The sequence below is a fragment of the Lytechinus variegatus genome, chromosome 12 (genome assembly GCF_018143015.1).
Source record: "Lytechinus variegatus isolate NC3 chromosome 12, Lvar_3.0, whole genome shotgun sequence".
Classification (NCBI taxonomy): Eukaryota; Metazoa; Echinodermata; class Echinoidea; order Temnopleuroida; family Toxopneustidae; genus Lytechinus; species Lytechinus variegatus.
In genome coordinates, this window is record NC_054751.1 from 3,434,429 (window position 1) to 3,459,923 (window position 25,495).

Below are 25,495 nucleotides of genomic sequence, written 5' to 3' on the forward strand. Positions count from 1 at the left end.
TTGTTCATAATTTTTTCTAGATATGATGTATATTCATGCATTCATTGCTCTTTTTTGCATAAAAAGGACACTGCAAATTTTTTGTTAAAAAAAAAATATGACACTGATGGATTTTGATAGAGTTAGGATTGATCGAATCAATCGTAACTCTCCGTAAGACGGAACCCTGGGAAGCATTTCATGAAAGGCAAAGTCTGTTTGCAGTGCTTCATCAATCACCATCAATCAAAATCAGAAAGTTGTCAGATTTGACAAATAGTCAGGTGAAAAAACTTTAAATGTTTTTCAGATGACCAGGGGCCCATTTCATAAAACAGTTGGATGACAGTAAATCTGTTATAGATATTGTGCAATTTGTTATCATACACATTCTTTAGGAGACAGGACCCAAAATGGACAAATTTTACTCTTTCTGTCTGAGCAAAGTAGGATATCTAGATCCTATTGCACAAACGTACATGTATAACTCTGTCATACATTGGTAACTGACTTAAGAGCCAATCAAAATTAGGGTTCCAAGGAAGTTAAGGTCACACCGGCCTAATTACAACTGGCAGGCAAAAGATGTTTCATTTGAGCCAACCCATTCTCAATTTTTAAATTTGATATTGCTGATTGCCAAAAGCGAATGAGTATGATTGTCCATCTCACACAGATTCTATTTTTTGGTAACTACCGATCTTCCTTTACTCACATTGGGAAGATGTATCACCAAGTTTGGAACGAAATTTGACTGACGGAAGAATGAAGGCCATTTTTCTGTCTCAGGTGTCAAGCATAGTCATCATAAATGCTGATTTATTTTTTAAATGAGCCAGTCAAGGTACCCTTTTCTGGTCAGATATGGAATGTCAGACATATATCCTGTCCACTTGTAGTAAACATTTAACCCTCAAATTTCCTCCTTATTTTGTATGAATTTTTTAAAGTGCCACTCTAACACACGAGTCTATGGGAAATGTTTTATGCCTGTGCAACCTTACCGATAGATAGTAAATCTACCATAGGACCATAATACCAATTGTGAGGCAACGGGGCCAAGGTTAATTACTCACTTAGTTCCAGGATACTGCCCCACTCCACTAAAGGGGTCAGACAGGCAGGGTAGGGTGCGCTGATGCGATTGCGACATGGAGGTGAGAGGCATTAGGCACTTCTGGATTGCTACTTTGAATTTTTTCTTCGTCGAGAATAGCTTTGATCTAGTTGGGTAAGTTGTTCCATTCAACAAAAGAACAGGTATAAAGGAAAACTTCAAACAATTATTCTTTGTTGCAATCGGAATGAAACTATTAGTTAGTAGTTGAACTGTTACACAGTTTCCTTTGGGCCAGGCACAGAGCAGATCGAACCGGCACAGCATGCTCAGCCTTCTCTGTATGCTGGAAGATTGTCAGACGGTCACATTTCTGTTTCTGTTGATGAGGCTCTATTTGAAGGATCTGTTTTATTTCAGTTACACTCCTTTCTTTTGGTGTTCAATGCTGCTGGTTTGTCACTGCAATCGAGGTAGCATAAAACTTTTCTCTGTCCTAACATTTGTCTGAAAAGAAAGAAAAATCAAGATGGTAATCATAGAAATTTTGTGAAATATTATTTGGGGAACGGATTGAGAAAGTAAATAATTGTGTACAATTGTGCATACCAGTTTTGATTATTAGTTATTAGTTGCATTAGCTGTGTCATTTTCTCCTTCCACATTTTTTTTCTTTCTATTCTTTTAATCCCAAAAATAAACCATAATCAGAACATAGTGCACTTAGAAACACCCACAGTGAGTGCCTTATAATCATTATCATTCTTACAATACTATTTTTTTTTCATCTCTTACTATCACATAATTAATCAATTCAATTCACAAACAACATTATCAAAATTGAGGTGGGGAAGGGGGGGGTGTCATTAGGAGCCACATTGTCAGGGTTTCAAAACAAAGCCAAGTCAAGAAAATGAGTATTAGTATTACAGCAATATGATAAACATTCGATCTAGAAGTGAATTTTGATGGGCATATGAGCCAGCAACCTCAATAGCCCCACTTCAAGTCATTACCCATAATGCAACATTCTCAGCAGTGCGGTCTTGTAATATAGACCCACTTGAAATATTCACTACTCAATACATTCATATTGCCATAAGTATGTTACCAAGCAGAAAAACAGACCACTAAAAAACATTTCACAAAACTTATTGGCTAATTATTTCATAAGGTGTTTGAGACTAGCTGCTTATAGCTAGGAGACAATACAAATTGTGTTCAATGTGGCACACAACTTTCCTCACCCTATGAAGAAAGTATGTACATCAGAGGTTTTTTTTAGGCAAAATTTTTATGCAACAGGCCCCTCGTTTCTCATGACGAAAAGAAGATAAATTATAATCACTGTAATGCTTGAGTACCTACACGCAGTCCACCAAAAACTGGGGTAATAATAAAGTTCTCATGGTGAGCACAACCTACCGGGATAACAATTTTGAGAACTGAAGTGGCTAACCTGGGTAAATATGACACTATTATTATCATCATCATTATTTCTCATGATTATTATTCTAAGACCAGTAAATAAAACTGATTATTACCTATACAAGGCATTTTAGTAAAGTCATATTTTGGATGCTATTACGTCACACTTGCTTAGCAAGGATTACTTTGCCAAGTTCATGAATACTGAACCGGACATCAGAAGAAGTGTTAAGAAAACAGGCATATAAATTGTTCCCAAATTATAGCTTGAATTACATATTATCCAGCTGTAGGTAATAATAATAACAGACACATACTGCCCTTGTCTAAAGATTGATTGTGTTGCGGGCAACATATTTGATGTTCCCCTCAAGGCCAGTCAATATCATATTAATATTCCACAGTAAAGTTCATACATTTTTATACATTTTGTAACCTTTTAGGATCAATTTTCAATCTACTGTGCTATATTATATGATATTGCATGGCAAGATAAAGCCTATGGGGACTTTGTCAGATTCTGGCACATTTTGCAATAAACTCTAACATTGCACAGGAAAATCATGCACAAATAAGACCCTATGTATTGTAAGTTCTTACCTCTTCATCTCTGTAAAATATAGTAAGTATCAGCGACCCACTTTCTTCACTATTGTCAGTATCTTCTTCCTTGTAATCATGTTGGATGGCATAGCGTGAAAGCAGGCCTTCAGGTTGTAAGTTACAATCAATCCTGAAAATATAAAAAGATATAAAAAAAATGGAAATGGAAGTTACAAAAATAAAAATTAAATGTTTTACATTATTGATAATCATATTGTTGTCAGTAAACAGCCAGTCAACTCTTACAATCTGTCAGAGACACATTGTAGTGCTTGCTTCCTCTACTTAGAACAATCACAGTAATTAGAAGGGCTAGAATTCTTTAATATATCCCTGAAGATTTGTTACTATTTGATTGGTTAAGAGCCCTTCACGTGACTAATCATAATTTCACCAGAAAAATTAAATTCATCAGACATCGAAATAGTTTGTGACGTCAGAGTTGAATAGTTTTTTTTTCATTATTTTGCGTCCAACTGAAAACCATGCAATCACTAGGGCACTGCATGCGACGGACTGCCTCCACCGGGAAGTCTAGTGATGCAAAGGCGCAGACTCTTTATCAGGGGTCACTGAGCGCAGCGCTATCAGCACAGGTAAAAATGCACAATGCCATGCTAGCTGAATCACAAACTCTCTGATAAATAAATTTCAATGTGAAATCGCGTCTTGCTTGTTTATATAATGAATCTGTGAAATGCTGAATGCTGAAAATAATATTAATGATTATCATCAAATGATTTGGGCTGCTTGATTTTAGGTTAGCAGGATTAGTTCACAACCGGTAAGTGGAATTATTAAATCGATCTCATTATGCGCAACACCAAACCATCCAGAGTGATGCTTGCATGGGAGCCGGCGGTAGCTAGCCACGTGCAGTCTATTCAGGAACTAGACGATGATCGGCTAATTTTGCTTGAAGTATAGCCGATCTAGATTTTGTCCAGATCATGGAGATGGGCCAATTAGTACTAGATTACCAACATCAGGACCAACATATTTGGTTCGAACTTTACTACGGAAGAGATGTAAAACAAATATATCACACGTTTCTTTCGAAAGTGTAGTGGAAATATTTTATCCTAGGTTTGTCCGGCAATGTTACTATTTTCCCTCGGGGCTCGCGCCCCTTGGAAAAATAGTAATTGCAGAACCAACCTCGAATAAAAATATTTCCACTATACTTTCTCAAACCTGGTATATTTGTATAATATATTTTCCATAGGGCAACATAATTGGAGATTCCTCCATGTTTATTCTCAATAGAGAGACTATCCAAATTTCCTATTTTGATTATTCACTATAATTCACTAATATTGTTACATTGGTATCACAATGAACATTGGTAATAAACTGCATTGAATCTCTTCGTTGTTAGTAAAATCGCCTCCAACTGTATTACTATTATGGAAAATGGGGCCCAACAGTCACTCAAAATTTTAGTGAGACATGGCCCTGGGTCTGTCTCACAAAGAGTTGCGATTGATCCAATTAATCTCAACTGTAGGAAATCCATCCACACCATAATTTTTTCTACAGGAAATTTGCACACTCTTCTTAGTAAACAAAGGGAATCACGCTAAATCTCCAAGAGGCCGATGAATGTATGAATACATCATATCTAGAAAATATTTTGAACAAATTTCCATTTGAGATATTGGCATCGCTGGCCGTCCATAGTTGTGGTTGATCGGATCAATCACAACTCTTAGTGACACATGGCCCTGGTCTGGGTAAAATAACGCAAGGAAGTTTTCCCTATAACACAAACATACCTGAAAACAGTAATAGATGTGACTTCCCTGATGGCTGCGGTGATTTTTACTAAGTCGGTTTCGTTGAACACGCAGTAATTAAAGCTGACGATTTCAAGCTTTTCCATTGAGCCACGGGTCCTTAACATTTGAATAAACTTCTCAACAGAGGTACGCGACACTGTATTGCTTGCCTTCCTTCTAGGGTCAAAGGTCACATTGAGAACTGTTGGTTGGATGCGATTCTTCACCATCCCATCGACAATAGCTAAAACAACTTTATCATAGTACACATCCTCTGGGAACTTCCTATCGTAATTATTCGTAGCAAAAATATCAAGCTCCATGATATTTGGTAGACGGGAAAGAAGTATTACAAAGACATCCATTTGAGATTTGATTTTTGTTTGGAAAGTCTCCACAGAGCCGAGGGGGTCGAGATGTAAGGTCGGAACGGATGAAGGAATGGTCAGTCTCAAATGATGCAGATCACGATAATTAAGCAAGATACTCCACAAGTTGATGAAGAACTTGTGTGCTTTTTTAACGTCTATTTCTGGATATCCCGGTATCTAAATAAAAATATAAAACAAAATAAATGCATGTGACAAGAAATGTACAAAATTGCCATGCAAAATGAATAATTAACAACAAATATATGTTATTGTCAGTTATAAAATTCAGATTTGAAGAATATACATGTAACATGAAATGTTAAACTCTGCATGCATTCTACAGATATAAGTTTACTTACATCAGAATATAAATATAGCTTCTGTAAATTTGGAAGTTTCGACAAGACGGTTAGAATGTCGATGGAAGATGATTTTGTTTCGAAGACTTGGACCGACTGGAGAGGCTTGAGGTCACAATGGATACAGGCCGGGGCCGGGAGAGGAAGAAAAAGCTGGGTGAGGTCAGGTGATGTATGAAGGCTATCCCAAAGATGACAGAATGCAGCAGAGTTGTAGTTCAGTTCAGAAATTTCCTTCAAACAAGTAATGAATAAAGATAATTCATGAATTTATGAATTTTAAATAGGTTGTAAGGGGAAATTCTATTGTTACAAAAACAGAGAATAGCAAGTTGCAACTATGATGAATGATGATGTTGAAGGATGATAATGATGATGATGGTGGTGGTGTTGGTGGTGGTAGTGGTGGTGGTGATGATGATGATTATGATGATGGTGGTGGTGGTGGTGGCGGTAGTGGTAGTGGTGGTGGTGGTGATGATGATGATGATGATGATGATGGTGGTGGTGATGATAATGATAATGACGAGTTTTAAGTTAATTTTTATTGATTGAAAAGAAAGAAATCCAACCCTAAAGAATTATAATCAGAATAGAATTAACAACTTTTTTTTACAAATTATCGAACATGAGTTACAATGATAAACTATAGTAAATTTCTCACAATAAACAGAGTCACAAATTAAACAAAACAAAAGGACAAAAGGAAACAACAAAACAAATCAACGACTATATGCTGTCAGAAACTGTTTCACTTGACTATCTGTCAATTAACTGGGCATAATTATTCTTATCAAAACGATAATCATCAGGCACTAATATGTCGTTCTAATTTATCAACTGCAAAATTATATAATCAGGCCTGTGAGTGGGGTTTACAAAAAATAGCGGAAAAATTCCGCTGAACTGCGTTGGCTCACTCACCAATACATAGACTGAAGAGCTTGAAGGCCCATACGTACAGACAACGTATTTTAGCAGTAACGTTAGATCTAACAGTGGAAACCCGATTTTCCGATCGTTTTTTTGTACATAAAATGTCACATTATGAAAAATAAATCACATCCATATTTACGAAAAAATGTTTAAAATTCAGAAATATCGTACCTTAGACCGCAGTTACCGCTAATTCCTTTGAAATAATGATCGAAATATCGTCATCTTCGATCCTTTCGTTGGTCAACGTAAGTTTCCATCTTGGATGACGTCATCATCCTTACAGACGTATTTACCAGTCGCAAAATATCGCAATTTGAGCCGCTGCTTTGCGCTTGTATGCCAACAACAGCAACGGTGCACGGTGTGATCCGCACAGAGATGTATCTCTATGGATCCGCAGCAGTTTCATTCGAAACTTCGCGAAGGCAAAATACAAGGCCCCGTAACGTGTATATTCACAACACCCACATTCTGCTCGCATCCATTTACCTAGACTTGTTTTCCAGCCGTTTTGGATAAAATAGCGGAATTTTGACTAAGAAAAAACGGAAATGGAACACAGGAAAAAAGCGGAAATTGTAATCGGTCTTAAAAATGAAAATAGCGGATTTCCGCTAAATAGCGGAGATTTCACAGGCCTGTATAATTTGTGAAATACTTGTTATTGCTTTAATTTGAGGCCATGCTATTGATGATGATGACGATGATGATGTTCATTATGATGATGATGATAGTGATGATGCTGCTTGTGCTGGTAAATATGATAGTGATGACAGTGACAATAGTGATGAAGATGATGATGATGGTGATGACAAGGCCTAAAAAAGAATATGAAATATTTGTATGGATGATGTTCTACCATTATATTTACCTGTAAAACACAAATGTAGGCAAAATAATTACAATTTGGAGTTGGTCAGCCTTGTCAAATTTGAATAATGAAAGAAGAGTTGCCATATTTAGCCAGGGTCAGTCAGCTTACAGCAAAAAAAAAATTGCCTAAGGAAGATGATGTTGATAATCATGATGAAGGTGTTGATGATGACAGGATGATGATGATGATGATGATAAAGATAATGATCAGTATTTATATTAATAAAGAGTGACTCACCTTTTCAGAAATAATCAACTCCCTCATCTTTGGAAGGAACGTTAAAACGTGTACGAGGCTGCTCACTGAAATCACATTGTCGGTCTCAAACACACGGATTGATGCGAGTGGCTTCAAGTCAAAACTGATGCCAGCAGGGATGGGCAGAGAAAGACGACTGAGAAGGGTCAAGGATTCCAACTGATTCCACAGCTTCTCAAATACTTCAGGTGTGAGGGCAAATTCTGACTGATCTCCAAAATCCTGTAAGGAAACCTAGATCAAATAAACCTCGCCATTCTTGATATCAAACTGTATGATTGAGAATTGCTGCTCACGCCACTTGTTATACAGCTGGCACATTAAAATTACCAATCGTTTTATTGGGGAGGAAACCCCTTTAGCGGTCAAGAATTTAGAAAGTGACAGCCTGAAGTTTTGGGGGTTATTTTTCAAGTTTATAGGTAATCTTCATGGCAGAATATGAGAGTGTGATAATGGGAATGCAGCACACTCAAGGGTATTTACAATGGTGTGAAAGTATATCCAAGATGGCTGCATTGCCACTCACATCACAAAGTTCAACCTAAGCATTATTTGGTTTTTTTTTTTCAAAATGGTACAAAATAAAGGGTTCCATGAAATTTGTTCCACTCTAAATTCCACATACTAATCGAATGATGAGTTCATGTAAAACAGGTTAAACAAAATACATGTAAAGAGCAGAAAACTAGTTCTAAATAATAAAATAATTGAAGTTTCAATGTCACAACATCAAATAGATGACACAAATTCTTACATCACAATAAATGATGAGTTCATTGAGGTTTGGGAGGAACTCCATGATTTTCACATAGTCATCCGCTGGAGGCTGTATACTTGTGGTGAAGCTATTAATCTGGTATAGTTTATTCATCCGAGATGAGATTGTTGGTGGAACATGCCGATACATCTCCATATATCTCAGGTTGATGCAAGTATGGATGTTGTTCCACAGTCTTACAAATAAATCAGGAGAGCTTGTTGTTCCAGAGATGTCAATCGTTGTGATCTGCAGTGAAAAGAAAATGAAAAGCTCATCTCTAGTGACTTGAGTCAGTTAAAATACATCACAAAAAAGTTTCTATTAAATTAACTTTGCCATCCAATGGTATCTTCTAAAAATCCTTGTGTTTTTTCTTTACTGTTGCCTGTTAAGCATCGTTACCATGCTAATTACCATTGAATACAATAATAATCATGATGTTTTATAGAGCACAAACACTATTCAAAGACGCTCATGGAACTAATAAATTTAATGTAAAACATGGCTCACGAAAGTAGTGAAAAAACCTCAAGTTTGCAGTTACTAGTGCATATCTCCATCTTTTCACTATCAACCAATCATGCTTACGGTTTGCAAATTGCAACTGACATCAAATATTGGAAAGAAGATATGGTAGACTATACTAAAAACTAACTAATAATATGTAGTTCTGTGAAAATCAGGCAGGCCATCAAATTCAAGTCCTCTTTTTTTCAATCACAATGATATAAGACTGAAGCCGTATAAAGGTTATTTTTACAGTATCTTTGTTATTCAATGGTTGTTTTCATGGTAACAATGCTCAGCCAATGCCAATCACAGATTTCCTGGAAATCACCATCGGATGGCAAAGTTCTTTTGTTTCCTTCTGTTTGCTGCCTCTATTTATTGCAATCTTTCGTCTTTTGCCGCTATTCTTACCCATCTTTTAATTTCATTTCTTCTCTCTCAACATTTCTCCATCCCCAATCCTATCTATTGTCTTTACCTTCTGCTTTACGGATCCAGGAAGTCTGTCAAACCCAACAACGGTTGATGCCGTGACTTGTCTCAGCTGAAGTTTTCCATCTTCTAAGAAAGGTATCAAGTGAGGTCCAGAATCGTCTGCACAGGTCCCTGCTTCGCTGATGAAATCTAAGATGATGGGATGGTAGAGGTAATTCCTATTGGCGAAAGCTGAGCGGCGACCTTCATCGATGAGAGATGTCACAATCTTCCGACAAGCAAAAACCGATGTACCTGAAGCAAACTGAAGGATCTCTTTGATGTCAAAGACTACTTCTGGAAAGCCATCAGTGACGATTCTTCCCGCGTCAATGCCACTTGCAAGGTATCTTCCTGCCGAATATTCCTGAGCTAGCTTGTGAAAGAATTCAATGTAGATGATGATTTGACGATCTGTCTTCATGTCCTTGGTTAGCAAACCAAGAGAGAAGCTGATGTCAACTTTATGATCATGGACCTCACTAAGATCTTTATCCATTAACAGTAATGGATTTAAATCATCTTTGTTACTCAATTTCGTATAAGCAACTTCCCCTAATGACACAACAGTGTCACTGAGCATGTCTTGCTCAATCTCTTTATCCTCTTCATCCTTGGCATTCAGGTGTGTCCTCAAAAACTCCATGATGTCATCAAACAGTTTGGTTCGAGTGAAGTTCCCATGAATATAGCCTTCATTCCACAAATAACACACCATGGTGCAAAAGAGAGGGGTGGCAATCATTTCATTGGTCACAATGTCTTCTTCCAGATATTTCTTCAGTTCTTTACCTTTTGTTTCATCGGAAAGAAAGAATTTATTGATGAAACCTGTGGCATGCTGTTGAGAATATCCTTCTATTACCATCTTGGAGTAGTAGACTTGCCTTGTATTGAAGTCTTTTATTCTAACCGGACGAGAGGTCACCAATACCCGACATCGCCTGCATCTCTTCTTACATAAGATATCCATGACGTCACCTCCATTACTCCGGCAGTCTAGCTCTCCTGCAAATTCATCATAACCATCAAAGAGGATGACTATATCCTTTTCATGGGAATCAATGTAATCTTCTAGATGCCTTTGATACTTCTTGTATTTATTTCCAAGCAATGAAACAATGGCTTCAGTTATTCCTGTTTTAATATTCAATTCTCTCATCTTGATCACAAATAGCAACTTCACATTCTTTAAAGGGGAATCTTCCCTTTTGTTAGCCCAATCATAAGCCATTTTTGCTACAGCTGTAGTTTTTCCCCTCCCAGCTTCCCCAAACAGCACGATTCTCTCTGGCAATGATCCCCGAACTTTGGTCTGGAAGATGTCGTTGACGGATCCATTCAAGAGCGACTTCTGCATTGGTTTGTCCGGAATGTTATTCTTGTCTTCCTTGTAGAGGCTGACTGTTGTGTAGTAATTCTCCAGGTTTACGTAATCATACGGGTCCCATGGCTTGATTTGAATTTTAAAGAGATGCTCCTCGTAGTGTCTTTGCAAGGTTTCCTGACAGTCTTCAAGGCTGAAGTCTTCTGCTATGTATTCTGGAATATATACACAAATAAAAAGTTTGTTAATGTACCTGAAAAGAATTTCATATTCACTGCATAATTAATGTGTATCATATTTGAAATGTAATTCATATAAAATATTGATAACCATTCGAGTTAATAAAGATTTGTATAATCTAACATGATTCTTGGTATTGAAATATTCCTTGCAATACATACTTGAAGAGGATAGTAGAGTAACAAAATAAGAGTATTAGCCCAACATGGCAAGGACTGCAGCACAACATCATGATTAACAATTGGTCCAATGAGCAGTTAGTCTAATTCCTGGTGGTTTATCTTCATTTAGTCTACACCCAGCTCACCTACATACTATTTCATCCACTTGGTCTAATAATTACATGCAGTACTTCTGATATCATCGGCTGTACCCCCCCCCCCCCCCCCATTCAGTGTAAGGTGCTTGGGCTAGGTTAAAGTAGGCTAAGAAAAAAGAGTACTTAGGCCAAGTGATAACTAGCCCAATATTTCTTCCAGTTTAAAAGACAAGATGAAAATTTGTCCAAAAGGGGTTAATTGGATAAAGGCAGTCCATCTACATAGGCTGCTTCAGACCAAGCTGACATAAACCAGGACTGGTACAAGAACTTGACTCAAATGACCCAAGTCATACCTTTCAAATAACATGACATTACAGTAAATGGAACCTACTTAATTACAGACCTACCAATTTCACACGTATCACCTCCGTATCCAGTTCTGCAGGAACATGTATATCTCCCATCATGCTCCTCACAGGTGCCACCATTCGCACAGGGTGATGGTGCACATATTCCAGCTTTTTCAAATAGAAAAGAACACAACTATACAAGATGAATACGTATCAAACTGGTACATGTATCTACATAAACAGAATTACGTTTATGGAAAGGCAGTATTTTTGTCATTCACTTGATAAAGATGGCATCTGCGTGTAAAGAATCTGTGGACGTGTTTGAAAAAGCATGAAAGTTTCAACCGTGCATCTCGAAGACTGAATTAAATCTATAAATAACAAATAAGTATCTCTCGACATAGCAGAGATTAAACTGTAACATTAAGTACAATGTGCAACAAACAGGCAGCCCCTGAATAATCAAATCCACTCCTCCCAAATAAAACATAACACCAAGTCCCCCCAATAGTAACCCTTCATAAATGAATAATCCTACCACAGTGCACATACACAATACAATAATGATGGAGTGGAATTATCACCAAGTTGTTTTTTTTTATAACATAGATCAATGCAACATATCCTCTGAATCACGCACAAAATAAACCTTGCTCTCATATATACATTGGAGGTAAAGCTATATAAGGAACTATGTACATGGGGCACGGTGAGATACTTGTAATCAATCGCAACTTAATTTTAGGACCAAAAAAATCAAGTCCTGCGTGCAACTGCAAATAACAATTAATCGAACACTTTGACATACTGTACAAGAATCAAGATATATTTGAAATGCATATATCCGTTTTGAATATGGAATTGATGTTTGAAATACTAGCAATTGATTGCTTGTATGTTTGTTTTATTTGTGTTTTGCAGATCAAAAGACAGTGTAAAACTTGTAACAAAATTATATTTCAGGGATGATTTGCTCTGACTTACCATAAAATAAATTCTTACAAGCCACTGTAACTGCCAATAAAGCTACAACTGTACTGAACCCTGCAATAAAACAAATATCCAGATAATCACCAACAGTAAACATATTACATGTAGGTAAATAATTCCTAAAATTTCTACTAAGCTCATTGTACTGACACAACACAGTTCATCATTGATAAAGGATAAGAGAATTACTTTCAATTTTGTTAAGACATGTATGCATCAACGAATATCAATATCGTCACAAGTTCGGCAGTAATTATTATGCATCTCACTCCTGTTTTAGATCAATTTCTTCCCTACATGTCAATCTCGTTTCTATTCATTAGGTAAAGTTACCTTAAAAAATTGTGCACCTGAAATCATTAATCTTGAAGGTATCTATAGTTTCAAGAGAGATGTTATTTACCTGCTGCAAGTTTCCAATATAAAGTGTTCTGTGCCTGGTTTAAAGGGGGCGGAACCGGTCGGGGTGGTGGATTATTCTGGTTCAATGACTCGGTACGTTGTTGGGGTACTAGCAGACTGACATCTGGTGAGCAGTCTTCAGTTTCTGTATATTCCCTCCTCTCAGCTTCTGTGGGTTCTTGATAATGTTCAGGCTTACTTGATTTCTGCACATTTTCTTTTGCAATAGCTGCATGAAAAGACCAATGAACAAAGAATCATTTCTAACTGCCAATTCCCTCAATCAAAATGGGACGACAACATCCATGAGGTAAAATTTAGAAATATAACATTTCTTTAACCAACCACATCTTCTTCAAAGCCCACTGTGCAAACCCTTCACTGGAGTTAATTGGCCTAAATCCATAGCCTACAATGCCTTGTGTACAGAAGGCCCTATCACAGCAAGTTTTATTATGTGCTAGTCTTGCGTAAAGCCGTAAAGACCCACTTTCAATCAGGGTCTGTACCTGCAAATCATCTCCTTGTATCGTGAGCGCTGCTGAAAAGTACATTTTATAATGATCCTCATATCATCAGCAGCACTATCATCAACTTCAATCAATTCAGAATTATTTCAAGGTCAGACATAACTCATGATATCTCAGATACATGTATGTTCTCATGCTATTCACTATAATATCAATTAAATACAAAATATTATAATATCTTTATTTTTCAGACATGTTTTCATGAAACTGTAAGAAGAGAATCTTTTATGCAATGTATAGCATCCCAGAAAAAGAAGAAAGTCATTTTTAACAAAGATATATCACAATCAGCAATATAATTTGATTTCAAAATTTTCACAGTGAAAGAATAAATATGATTCATTAACACTATCAAATACACACAAATTTTCTTTAAAAAGGGATAGTCACTGCACTTTTTGACATAATTAGTTTTGCGATTATCATTAATATTCTCATATAACTTTTAGGTACATGTAAATAGGGACATTGTCAACATCCTGATAACAACATAGAGAAGACCACTAGGGGCAATAGTACCACCAAGAAGAAACTAGGCCTACTTGGTGTAAATTCTGAAACCATCATGTAGTAAATTTTGAAAAAAAAGCTTGATGCTTCTTGAATAAGGCAGTTAATACTTACTTAGAGTAAAGATTTTATCAGCAAGATTGATTTGACCTGATTTCTCCAGAGCGTTCTGCAAACCTTTTCTCTCGGTGCCAATTCTTTGATCTTTGAACCAATCCCGGAGCATTTGAAGAGTTCCATCCCACGTAATATTTTGGGTTTTGTGATTTGTCGCTATATATCCTTGAATGTCTTCAGGAGTAAATCCAAGCTGTTTTCCTAAGGCATCGATTTCTGAGTTTTTCCGTACTTTTTGGGCAACAATAGTCAATATATCATCAAAATCTACTATGTTTTCTGTGAACCTTGGGTTACCTGGGGAAGCAAACACATTACATAATACATTGTTTGGAATCATGAGAACAACAATATTCCAAATTTAAAAAAAGGCTGTATTTCACATTTCTAACAGATACTAACAAATGTGGCAAACCAAAAAAGACAGATAATCTTGCAGCTACCAAGCAAAAATAAAAATACTTCCAGTTAATGTGTCTAGGAAAATGGGCTGTAACATATTGAAAAGTGGTCAGTCTCTACGCTCTGTCTGATTTATTCAAATTTATATCTATTTTCTTGGATGGTGACCTTGGGGTGTATGGACTTAAATTTGAACAGTTATCTTCCCACTGTAAACAATGTTTACGCATTTGGGAGTTGCATCATTATTAATACAGTTGCAAATAAATGCATACATGGAACTATCGTGTGGGTAAACAAAAAACTTGACATCTCATAAATCCCCAATTTAAGGAAAAATATGACATGAGCACATGATCATCATATATTGCCGGAAAGAATAAACTACTCCCAAATAATTTGATATCATATTCATGTTGTATATCTTCACGCTTCAGGGGCCGCGGTAGGTTTTCAAAGTGGGGGGGGGGGCTGACCATGCTAAATATCACAATCACATGGTCATTTTTACGTTTTTGTACATGGTTTTGGAAAAAAGTGGGGGGGCTGAAGCCCCCCCCCCTGGTTCCATGGCCCCTGCGCTTGGATAATTAGGTTTTCTTTGCAGTGATGTAAATTATGACCTGCGCCAAAGGCAGCCATGACTCCAGGAATCCAGTTAATGAATCCAGATGTCAATGATGCCATTATCCTACAAGGGTCACATTAAAATCAATTGTAATACAAACTGTTTAATAAACACTTTGTAGTATCAATTCTCAATTTAATTTCATTGAAAAGAGGGTTTGCCAATATGTTTACAAACTTATGTAGGATTATGACATCATTGGCATCTCGATTCATTCATTGGAGTCTTGGAGCCATGCCTTGCTTTGGCGCAAATCAAACTTTACATTGTAGTATAAAATACCTCCCCATTATCCAAGCGATAACACATGCCACACATATGGAATCATATTATTTGGGAGAAGTTACTCTTTCAGGCCATATACATGTATGATAATTATGTATTCATAGGCCCGTATTCTGAAGTCAGGTTTAACTTACCATGGTCCAACTCTGTGCTAGAATTATGGGAAGCCAAAAGTGTCCAAACTTTTAAGTTGTCTGTTTCTTATATTTACTGTGCTCTTTCCTGATTCTTCAATTGTGAAGACAATCATCTATTTACACTTTCTAGACAATTATGAATGATTTGAGAGCCAAATGACCTGACAGATGATATCTCTACTAAATTAGTGATTTATGTAACAATTGGCTATCCATACTTAAACCACAACTTAAACCCGACTTCAGAATACGGGCCATAGAATACTCTTTCCTTAGATTGGGGATTTGTGTTGAGTCAAGTTTTGTTTTACTCACACGGTAGAATTGAGTCCCAAAAGAAAGGTTTACCTCCTAATCTGTTTTGAGAAATCTGGTTTGAAGGAGATGGATATGACTGATTATTATCTCGACTCGATGATGTGGGACGTTGTTGGGGGGCCTGTGAGGCCTGTAGAGTAACATGTCGTCCCTGTCCCTTGGTCCCTGTATGTCCTGGATCTTCAACAGCTCTAGGTGCTTGAATACGTTTAAACTGATTCTGTTTCTGTGCTCTTTCTTTTTCGATGGCTGTAAATTAGGATCAATGAACAATGTATCAATTTCATAAAGACTTTTATTGTAAATTCTGGGAAATGGCTTTAAAATAAAAACATATAACTGGGGATAAATCCAGGAGAAAACTGGTGGCAGTGTGAAGTTCAATTGGAAATCCATTGAAATCTGTAATTTTTATGTATTTTGAAAAGACATGGATCAACCTAATTTCAAGGAAAATTATTGTATCATATACCTGTACTCAGAATGATTGCATTTTTATCCATTTTTACCAATTTACCCAGAAAAATGAACTGTCAGGATTATGTGGGAACAATTTTACATCATTTAGTTGAAAAATCATGTTAAAAATGTATTTTTTCACATTTATTCCAGTGAACGTGCAGAGTGTCAAATTGTGTGATTTAAGTAGGAATGTGCATACCAGACAGGTTTGGTCTTTCAAAAGGGCATGAGAAAAAAAAACAATTGCACTTAGTTTAGGTAGCCGATCGTGCACTGGAATTGGAAGAGAAGAAGAATGGTAGTGAATTGTAAACAAATATATTGCCAAAGACTTTGACTCCATGATTTTTTTTCTTATGTATTCCCTGTTTTGTCAGTAAACCCAGCTGCATGAACTTTAACCGGTGACTGGCAGCATTGGTGGAGACCTGTTGGACCAGTCAGTTCAACTTTTAACTTGTAAGTTTCCATAATAAAGTCTGATCTTTAATATTTTCTTATCAATTCATTTTTCTATTGAATTTATTTCTATCAGCAAACTACAGGTGCTTACCATCTTTGAGAATATCAACAAGGAGCTTCTTGTTCATTTCTTCAAATATATCTATGAGGTTCTGAGCATCCCGACCATTCCTCATGACAAACTTGTCTAGAATAATCTTGTATTTCCTTGTTGGATCCTGAGACTGTATTGACATCTGCGCTGCAGCTGTGGCAGCGGCAGTATCAAAGCCCAGATCTATAGCAAACTCATTGATTGGATAAACTGCTGCATCAATTTTTTTGGAAAGGTGCAGCAATATGGCCTCACTAAGAACACCTGCCATCACTACCTGAAAGGAAATGATTTTTGAAAAATGGATTTATTATTTGACATATTTGAACAATTTATGAATGGTAGCAAAGTTACCAGCGGCAGAAGGGGAGGGGGTGCTCTTTTCTGTATTGTTTGGGGGTGGGGTTGCCCTTTCATATGTATATGTAAGTTAATTTGCTCTGAAAGACAAATTTTCAATTTATGAAATATACTTGATTAATTTAGTACAGATATTCTTTTAATAAAAATAGGAGGTAGAATTTAATTGAGATTCTTTGGTCTACATTGAGGCAAAAGTTGAGTTTTTTTCTTTTTCTTTTGTGAAACAAAAATGTAACCATAGAATGGAAGGAAATGTATTTAAAGATAAATTCCAGTATTGGTAACAATCTCAAAATGACTTTTTACAGAAACTAATATAATGACCACCTAAGTGTCTGTTTGTATAAAAAAAAAATATGTGCCAAAGGACTCTGGAAGAAATTGTGTAATTGCTGAGAAATAAGCAAAATAAGCGCGGATTCGGTCACTTCCGTTGGGTCTTTATTCCAGTAATAATAATACACTGTCCCACGTGTGCCTATCTGTGTTGGTGATCTTCAGTGTGAACATTTTTCAGCGTAGATTTCAAGATTTCACAAAGTTCAGTTTATGTAACTTTACCAGATCTAGATCCTCGATGATATACTGACAATTAAGCCTTGTTTTACAGACTCTCATGAAATCAGTGTTTACTGCAACTACTGGAATTTCTCTTTAAACATAGTCCAGAGACTATTTTTGTGACAGAGAACATTCATTGTAATTTCAAAGTAATTATATCATGATATAGCAACAAGTCAGAAATTCAATAACTCAAAAAATGTAGACTATCTTCATTAAAAAACAAGTGGAATGCCTCTGGCCGTCTCACCTGCATCACGCGGTTCAATATAGCAGCAGTGCTGACTTTGAATACTACTCTAACTCGCACAAGATGTTCAGTGATACATGGTTACTCTTATGTCCACTTTTTATGAACGAGACCAATAAACTTACAGAGATATGATGGTTATTCAACAAAAAACCCCAACATGGCCAAAGTTCATTGACCATACATGACCTTTGACCTTGATCATGTGACCTGAAACTCGCACAGGATGTTCAGTGATACTTGATTACTCTTATGTACAAGTTTCATGAATCAGATCCATAAACTTTCAAAGTTATGATGGGAATTCAACAGATATCCCCAATTCGGCCAAAGTTCATTGACCCTAAATGACCTTTGACCTTGGTCATGTGACGTGAAACTCGCGCAGGATGTTCAGTGATACTTGATTACTCTTATGTACAAGTTTCATGAATCAAATCCATAAACTTTCATAGTTTTGATGGTAATTCAACAGATAATTCGGCCAAAGTTCATTGACCTTTGACCTTGGTCATGTGACCTGAAACGCGCACAGGATGTTCAGTGATATTTGATTACTCATATGTCCAAGTTTAATGAACTAGACTAATAAACTTTCAAAGTTATGATGGTAATTCAACAGATACCCCCGATTCGGCCAAAGTTCATTGACCCTAAATGACCTTTGACCTTAATTATGAGACCTGAAACTTGCACAAAATATTCAGTGATGCTTGATTACTATTATGTCCAAGTTTCATGAATCATATCCATAAACTTTCAAAGTTATGATGGGAATTCAACAGATATCCCCAATTCGGCCAAAGTTCATTGACCCTAAATGACCTTTGACCTTGGTCATGTGACGTGAAACTCATGCAGGATATTCAGTGATACTTGATTAACCTTATGTCCAAGTTTCATGAACTAGGTCCATATATTTTCCAAGTTATGATGACATTTCAAAAACTTAACCTCAGGTTAAGATTTCGATGTTGATTCCTCCAACATGGCCTAAGTTCATTGACCCTAAATGACCTTTGACCTTGGTCATGTGACATGAAACTTTAATAGGATGTTCAGTAATACTTGCTTAACCTTATGGCCAAGTTTCATGAACTAGGTCCATATACTTTCTAAGTTATGATGTCATTTCAAAAACTTAACCTCAGGTTAAGATTTGATGTTGACGCCGCCGCCGCCGCCGTCGGAAAAGCGGCGCCTATAGTCTCACTCTGCTTCGCAGGTGAGACAAAAACCATACACAAAAATAATAGTTTATACAGTAATGATATCAAGATTAATTTTTTTCATAGTAAATCTATTGATTTTTAAAAGATTTTGGTTTTTTGAAAATACAACCTGAATTTTTTTTTAAGTGTCATGAGTCAGGACATCAAGCCAGTATTTTTACATGCCAAAAACAAATTTCCCAACACCGAATCCCAAAGTTCAGTGGCATTTCCTGTTTTTAACATTAAAAAAAAAAAAATTTAAAGATACAGTGATCAAGAACTTAGGCCTGAAGAACAAAAATCAAGGAATTGAAACCCTCTATTGTTCACACACTTCCTGAAATGATTTAGGGCTAGATCTTTTAAAAGGAAAATAGAAATCAAGGGGGCGAAATTTTGATTGTTTTTTTGCGGTATGTGTAGATGAATGCAATAGAATCCCTGGCTTCCAGAGAGTATTAAAGCATACGCTAGTAAATGATTTTTACTCTCTAGAAGCCTCCTGGCATGCCTGGCTACCTGTACCATAGATCAAAAGCTTTGGTCTCTGTTATGTTGGTTGTTCCGCTGAACTACGTTGGCTCCACTCACCAATTACAGAGACCAAAGTTCTAGGGCGATCTGTACTGGGGACTCAATAGCCATATGTTTATGTACTTTAGTTCGGATAAAACGGGGGAGTGATGTTGTGCGACAGCCAAAGTAAGTCACTGTTTTTTTCCTTTTAAGTTTATTTGTCCCTGTTTCGGTGCATTTCAGAAATTCAGGCCAAAGTGGAATAATAATCTCTATTTTGGTTCAATTCTTTTTCAATATTTTTATGAAATAAAGACAGAAATCGATGTGCCCGATCGGGGGGATTTCGCATTGTTAACCCCCTAATGGAGGCTGCACGAGCCTTCTGTGTACGAGGAGATATTAAAAAAAATTTAAATGTTGAAAAAGTCCTCGAAACAGACGGCTACCAGCTGTCTACCTGTACCATAAGTTAACCATAGACCAAAAGCTTCGGTCTCTGTTATGTTGCTCGCTCCTTTGAACTACGTTGGGTTTACTCATCAAAAACAATTTTAAATGCTAAAAAAACTCCTCGAAACAGACGGCTGCCAGCTCCTGTACCACTAGCCTGGAGGCGTCTGGGGATTAAATTCATCTACCTACGTAGGTTACTCCCCTAACGCCTGGCTTTGCGTTATATGCCTCTCTGTAGAGGCGAGGGTTACCCATGTTGAACCTAGATTTAAATCACCAATTTTATTTTTTGTTTTTCGCCTAAAGTTATGTACATGGGCAAGTTTTATGTTTACCCCCCCCCATTTTTTTGCATTTTTCTTAATTTTCATTAAATAAATAGTAGTAAAATTGAAAAAAGTTAAAAGCAAGAGTGTTCACTTACCCCGTCTGTTTACGTCGCCATTTTTATTTCTTTTGTTATCGATACCTAGATACACACGCATGCAGAGCTGCAACTTTGATTTTAAAAATACTTGCATTTTTTACCTTATTACCTTATTACCGGATGTACTGGAAAAATGCAGAAAGCTGCAGCCAAGTTTCCAGGTCTAGCTTTCAACCAAGCTCAATCTTCTTCCACAAGTATACTATGTGTTACAGTGTCAGTGTTCAGTGTACATGGTGCAATTGCCATCTTTTTTGTCAAATCAATTTATTCCCAAGGGTGACTGTACCATTATCTATTCCAAAACTTATCAAGCCTGGCTTTGAAGGAGTTTACAGATGGAGCAGAGACAACTTCATTTGGTTACGAGTTCCAGTCATGCACTATTCTGGCTCCAAAGGCATTTGCTCTGTAACGAGTTCCAGTCATGCACTATTCTGGCTCCAAAGTCATTTGCTCTTACATCCAGTCTATTTCTTTTCTTGAAGAGTTTAAATGGGTGACCAGGGGTTGCCTCAACAGTAATAGACGAGAACATATCCTTGTCAAGCCAGTCAATTCCATGCATTATTTTATAAGTCTGGATCATGTCACCTCTTCTCATTCTGTATTGCAGGGATGGTAGTTTTAGGGCTCGAAGCCTGTCTCCATAGCTTAGCATTGCCAAGGATGGTATGAGTTTTGTTGCTCTTCTTTGTACTTTCTCAATCTCTTTCATGTCTGTCTTGTGTCTTGGATGCCAAACTGCATTCCCATATTCGAGGATTGGTCGTACAAGACCCTTGAAGAGTTTTGGAATTGTATCCCTATCCCTGGTGAGGAAGGTTCTCTTGATGATTGCAAGTACTCGGCTAGCTTTCATGACAGCTGAAGCAACATGTGTGTGGAATTTCAGTTCTGAGTCCACGATAATGCCCAGGTCTCTTTCTTCTGACACTTCCTCAAGAGCAGTTCCATCAAGGCTGTAGTTGTAATGCAGGCTGTTTCTCCCAATGTGTAAGAACTTACATTTTGCTATGTTGAACTGAAGCTGCCATTCTTCAGACCATTTGATAAGGTTATCTAGATCGGCTTGCAGGATTTCACAGTCAGCATTTGTTACTATTTCTCTGAAGATCTTGGTATCATCTGCGTATATTCGGACTAGACTTGTAACTATCTCTGGCAGGTCATTGATAAAAATCAAAAATACTGTTGGTCCGAGGACACTTCCCTGCGGTATTCCACTCTTTACTCTACTCCACTTTGATATCTGGCCATTGATAACAACTCTCTGCCTACGCCCTGTCAGAAAAGCACGGAACCAGTCCTCTAGCTTGCCAGATATTCCATATGCTTTGAGTTTGCTTAAAAGACGTTCATGAGGTACAGAGTCAAAAGCTTTGCGAAAGTCAAGATATATTGTGTCAACTTCGTGTCCACTGTCTAATGATGATGTCCAGAGCTCCATAACTTCCAACAACTGAGTTACACATGACCGGCCAGGAAGAAACCCATGCTGAGCATGACAGAGCATATCATTCTCACACAAGTGTTGAATTACATTGCCTCGAATAAGAGATTCCAGAATCTTGCCGATAACAGACGTGAGACTAATTGGGCGATAATTCTCAACAGCATTTCGATTTCCCTTCTTATGCACAGGAGTAATGTTCGCATCTTTCCATGATTGCGGGAGTGCACCTTCCCTTAAAGATTTCCTGAAGATGATAGTCAGTGGAGTACATATTGTGTCAGCAGTTTCTTTTAGTATTCTTGGATGAAATCCATCTGGTCCTCCAGATTTAGAACTCCTCAACATTTTGAGTTTATTCTTCACAGAGCTGGAGGTGATGTCAATGTCGATTTCGATTTGCTGATTAATATCATTTGCTGATTAATATCACGATTCGTAAAATATTTGTTTCGGTTGATAAATTTATATGATATTTATTGATTAAAACAAATATTTTGAGATTCCTGATAAGTGAACGCTCTTGCTTGTAACTTTTTTCAATTTTACTAGGGCCTACTATTTATTTAATGAAAATAAAGATAAGAAAAATGCAAAAAAAATAGGGGTAAACAAAACTTGCCCATGTACATAACTTTGGGCGAAAAACAAAAAATAAAATTGGTGATTTAGGTCTAGATTTAACACGGGTAACCCTCGCCTCTACAGAGAGGCATATAAAGCAAAGCCAGGCGTTAGGGGAGTAACCTACGTGTCCGTAGGTAGATGAATTTACTCCCCAGACGCCTCCAGGGGCCCGTTTCTCAACACCGTCATAAGTCTAACTTCTTGACTAAATCGGAGATAGTGAGCTACTTGTCCGCTAACCGTTTCACGAAGCCCTCTTTACCAAGATCGGGTACAACAACCTCACTAAATATTTATGACACCTCCGAACCTGTCACAACTTCTTTCTTAATGACGTACTCAGTAGTGGCATCACATGGGTAGACTATGACATGCAAAAGTGCCTAGAAATGTGAAAATTATAATCTTACGTAATCAATCAAAGATGTTGAAATTACATCAAAAAACAAGTTGGATAATGCATTCTATGATCATGGTAATACAAAGAATCTACAAAAACTGTTGGTAATACTCCACAAAACCATTCATTTTGAAATAGTAAAATAATTTATTTGATAAAGATTCTACCACGTCAGGCCATCCATAAATAGACTCGTATTTGTCGTTTTCAGACCCCTATTAACATTTTGATAAATGATAAAAGTGCCCCCCACTCATGGTTTCAAATCGTCTCGTGTGTGAAGGATTCATATGCACCTGATGCACGCGAATCTTTCACACCCTTTTTACTAAAATAACTATGACTTTACATCGTAGCTAAGCATTATATTTATTCTATGACACTTACCGAACCATATGGATCGTTTGTTGAATTCTGTTTGGTGTTGTTTTTAATAAAATAAGAGCATTTTTCGTGATCTTCACGTAGATGCCTCTTGATCAGCGTTGATATCAACTTTTGCCTAAAGAGGGCGCGCGATATTATTTCAAAGTCGGTAGGCACTTAAGAACCAAGTTTGAAAGGATACTCGTAAAATTATGTCACTCTCGCCGATGAATATTCATTAGATCGTGGTCGTGCGTGTTCAATACACACTGAGTGCATGCATGCAGAGAGTTTTTATTGAACACGCACGACCACGATCTAATGATTATTCATCGCGAGAGTGACGTAATTTTACGAGTGTCCTTTCAAACTTGGCTCTTAAGTGCCTACCGTACCTTTGTTTACGGTGTTGCAAGCTAGCTGCATTCTAGGCGATCAGCATTATTTTCTTGCTCGTTCAGTCCACTTTCATCATCATCTTGTCAAAAGATGGCGTACTTTACCAATAAGTATATACATGAGATGCAACCTGTTGATTTTTGGTACAATTTCCTATTATGCGCTGACGACTTGAATTGAGAATGTTCGATACGAAAAATTGCTTTTCGATTGTTGTTTGCGTACTTTCCACCGCAGTATTAAGGACGGATCGAACGGAGTATCCTGGTTGAGACTTGGAGGTAAGCGATAAAAACACTTTTATAAATAATTTCCAATTCATTAAAAAAAAAAGTTAAATCATAAAAACAAATTTCCATTAGTGGAGAAATACTCGAATGTTTGGCGTTTTTCATTCCCTCACATTCGTGTGATGAATGAAAACGTCAAAGTCCACTATGAAACCACATGCCTTGTGCGAGGTTAGTATTACTAACCTCGCATGTTGTGTGAGTGGAGTGGGGGGTACCCATCTCAACGTCCACATGTGATATTTTAGTCACGAGATCAATTATTCATAATTCCATTTTCTCAGCAATTGATTGCTCAAGTCTTCATGGTCTCAGTATGTATGGTGCATAATATACCTGTGATATTATTCTTAAAAGATGAAATTCCCAATTCATCACAATATTTGCAATTTTGTTATAATTTTTCATTTTGAAAATTATGCTATTTTGTGACTAAGCCTAAGGCTACGTCTCGTCTGCTCTTTTTATCAATATCGATATCAATGTATTTTAGTTAGGAAGCCTTTCGAGAAACGGGTTTAGTAAGATTGGAACTAACTCGGTGGTTGGTGGATAAAATTATGACTAACTTGTCCAGGTGTTGAGAAACGGGCCCCAGGTTCAGGCTATGTACCACTACCAGGCCAGAGCCGGGCGTGCGGGCAGGGGCAGAGGCAGAGCCGAGGGCGAGACCGAAGGAGCAACAACAATGCCCAACATGCCCAATGCATACCAATGGCAATGGCAATGCCAGCAGCCATGGATTTTTATAAAAACAGCGGAGTTCACCCCTCACTTACCTCGTTTAAAATACTACACTGTCACAAAGAGAAGTAGTTCGTGTGTGCTTCTTCTTCTTGTTTTTCGCCTGTCTTTATTCTTTAATTAGTTTTGCTCGACTTCGTCGTAATGCCATGGTTGGCAAACCACGAGCTCATGGTTGACGCGTGCTACGTTTAATTGGGGATTCCCCGATTCCTGACTAGTCTTTTGTTGAGACACCTAAATTAAACAAGACATTTTTCACAATTTACATGTACTCACATAAAGGTTCACATAACATTATTTTTGAAATGACAGGCTCTCCAAAACAGATTATGATGATGATTACAGCAAGAACAACACCACTAACAACATTTTAACGACAATGAGAATGATAAAAAGAAATTCTGCTAGAATGTTCAACGTACAAATCAACATTTTAATTACTGAACCAGGTTAGCCAGAAATTTTTTCAGTCAACGATTTGTGATGAGCTGCCTTTCATGATCTCCTACAAATT

General features: G+C 37.1%; 1 protein-coding gene across 2 annotated transcripts; it reads right to left on the bottom strand.

Moving 5' to 3' along the window:
- Positions 1–117: 117 nt before the first annotated feature.
- Positions 118–25,157, bottom strand: LOC121425107. 2 transcript variants are annotated; one of them, XM_041621085.1, is made up of 14 exons: positions 25,014–25,157; positions 16,910–17,189; positions 15,925–16,143; positions 14,122–14,421; positions 12,969–13,196; positions 12,560–12,619; positions 11,630–11,740; positions 9,398–10,935; positions 8,404–8,655; positions 7,626–7,868; positions 5,576–5,809; positions 4,843–5,393; positions 3,065–3,197; positions 118–1,543 (listed from the first exon to the last, which is right to left on the bottom strand). In XM_041621085.1, exons 2-14 carry the CDS (start codon positions 17,181–17,183, stop codon positions 1,496–1,498), a joined length of 4,191 nt encoding a protein of 1,396 aa, XP_041477019.1. In that variant the 5' UTR covers positions 17,184–17,189; positions 25,014–25,157; the 3' UTR covers positions 118–1,495. The 2 variants fall into 2 exon arrangements, with proteins under 2 accessions (XP_041477019.1, XP_041477020.1); XM_041621086.1 differs by lacking the exon at positions 14,122–14,421.
- Between the last annotated feature and the right edge of the window lie 338 nt (positions 25,158–25,495).

Bases quoted from the DNA above. Each gene is read 5' to 3' on its own strand.
- LOC121425107 (XM_041621085.1), bottom strand. From the start codon at position 17,183: ATGGCAGGTGTTCTTAGTGAGGCCATATTGCTGCACCTTTCCAAAAAA. The intron at 13,197-14,121 runs GTAAGTATTAAC...CTTTTCATGCAG, and splicing joins TGATAAAATCTTTACTCTAA to CTATTGCAAAAGAAAATGTG. The intron at 3,198-4,842 runs GTATGTTTGTGT...TTATATTTTCAG, and splicing joins ACATCTATTACTGTTTTCAG to GATTGATTGTAACTTACAAC.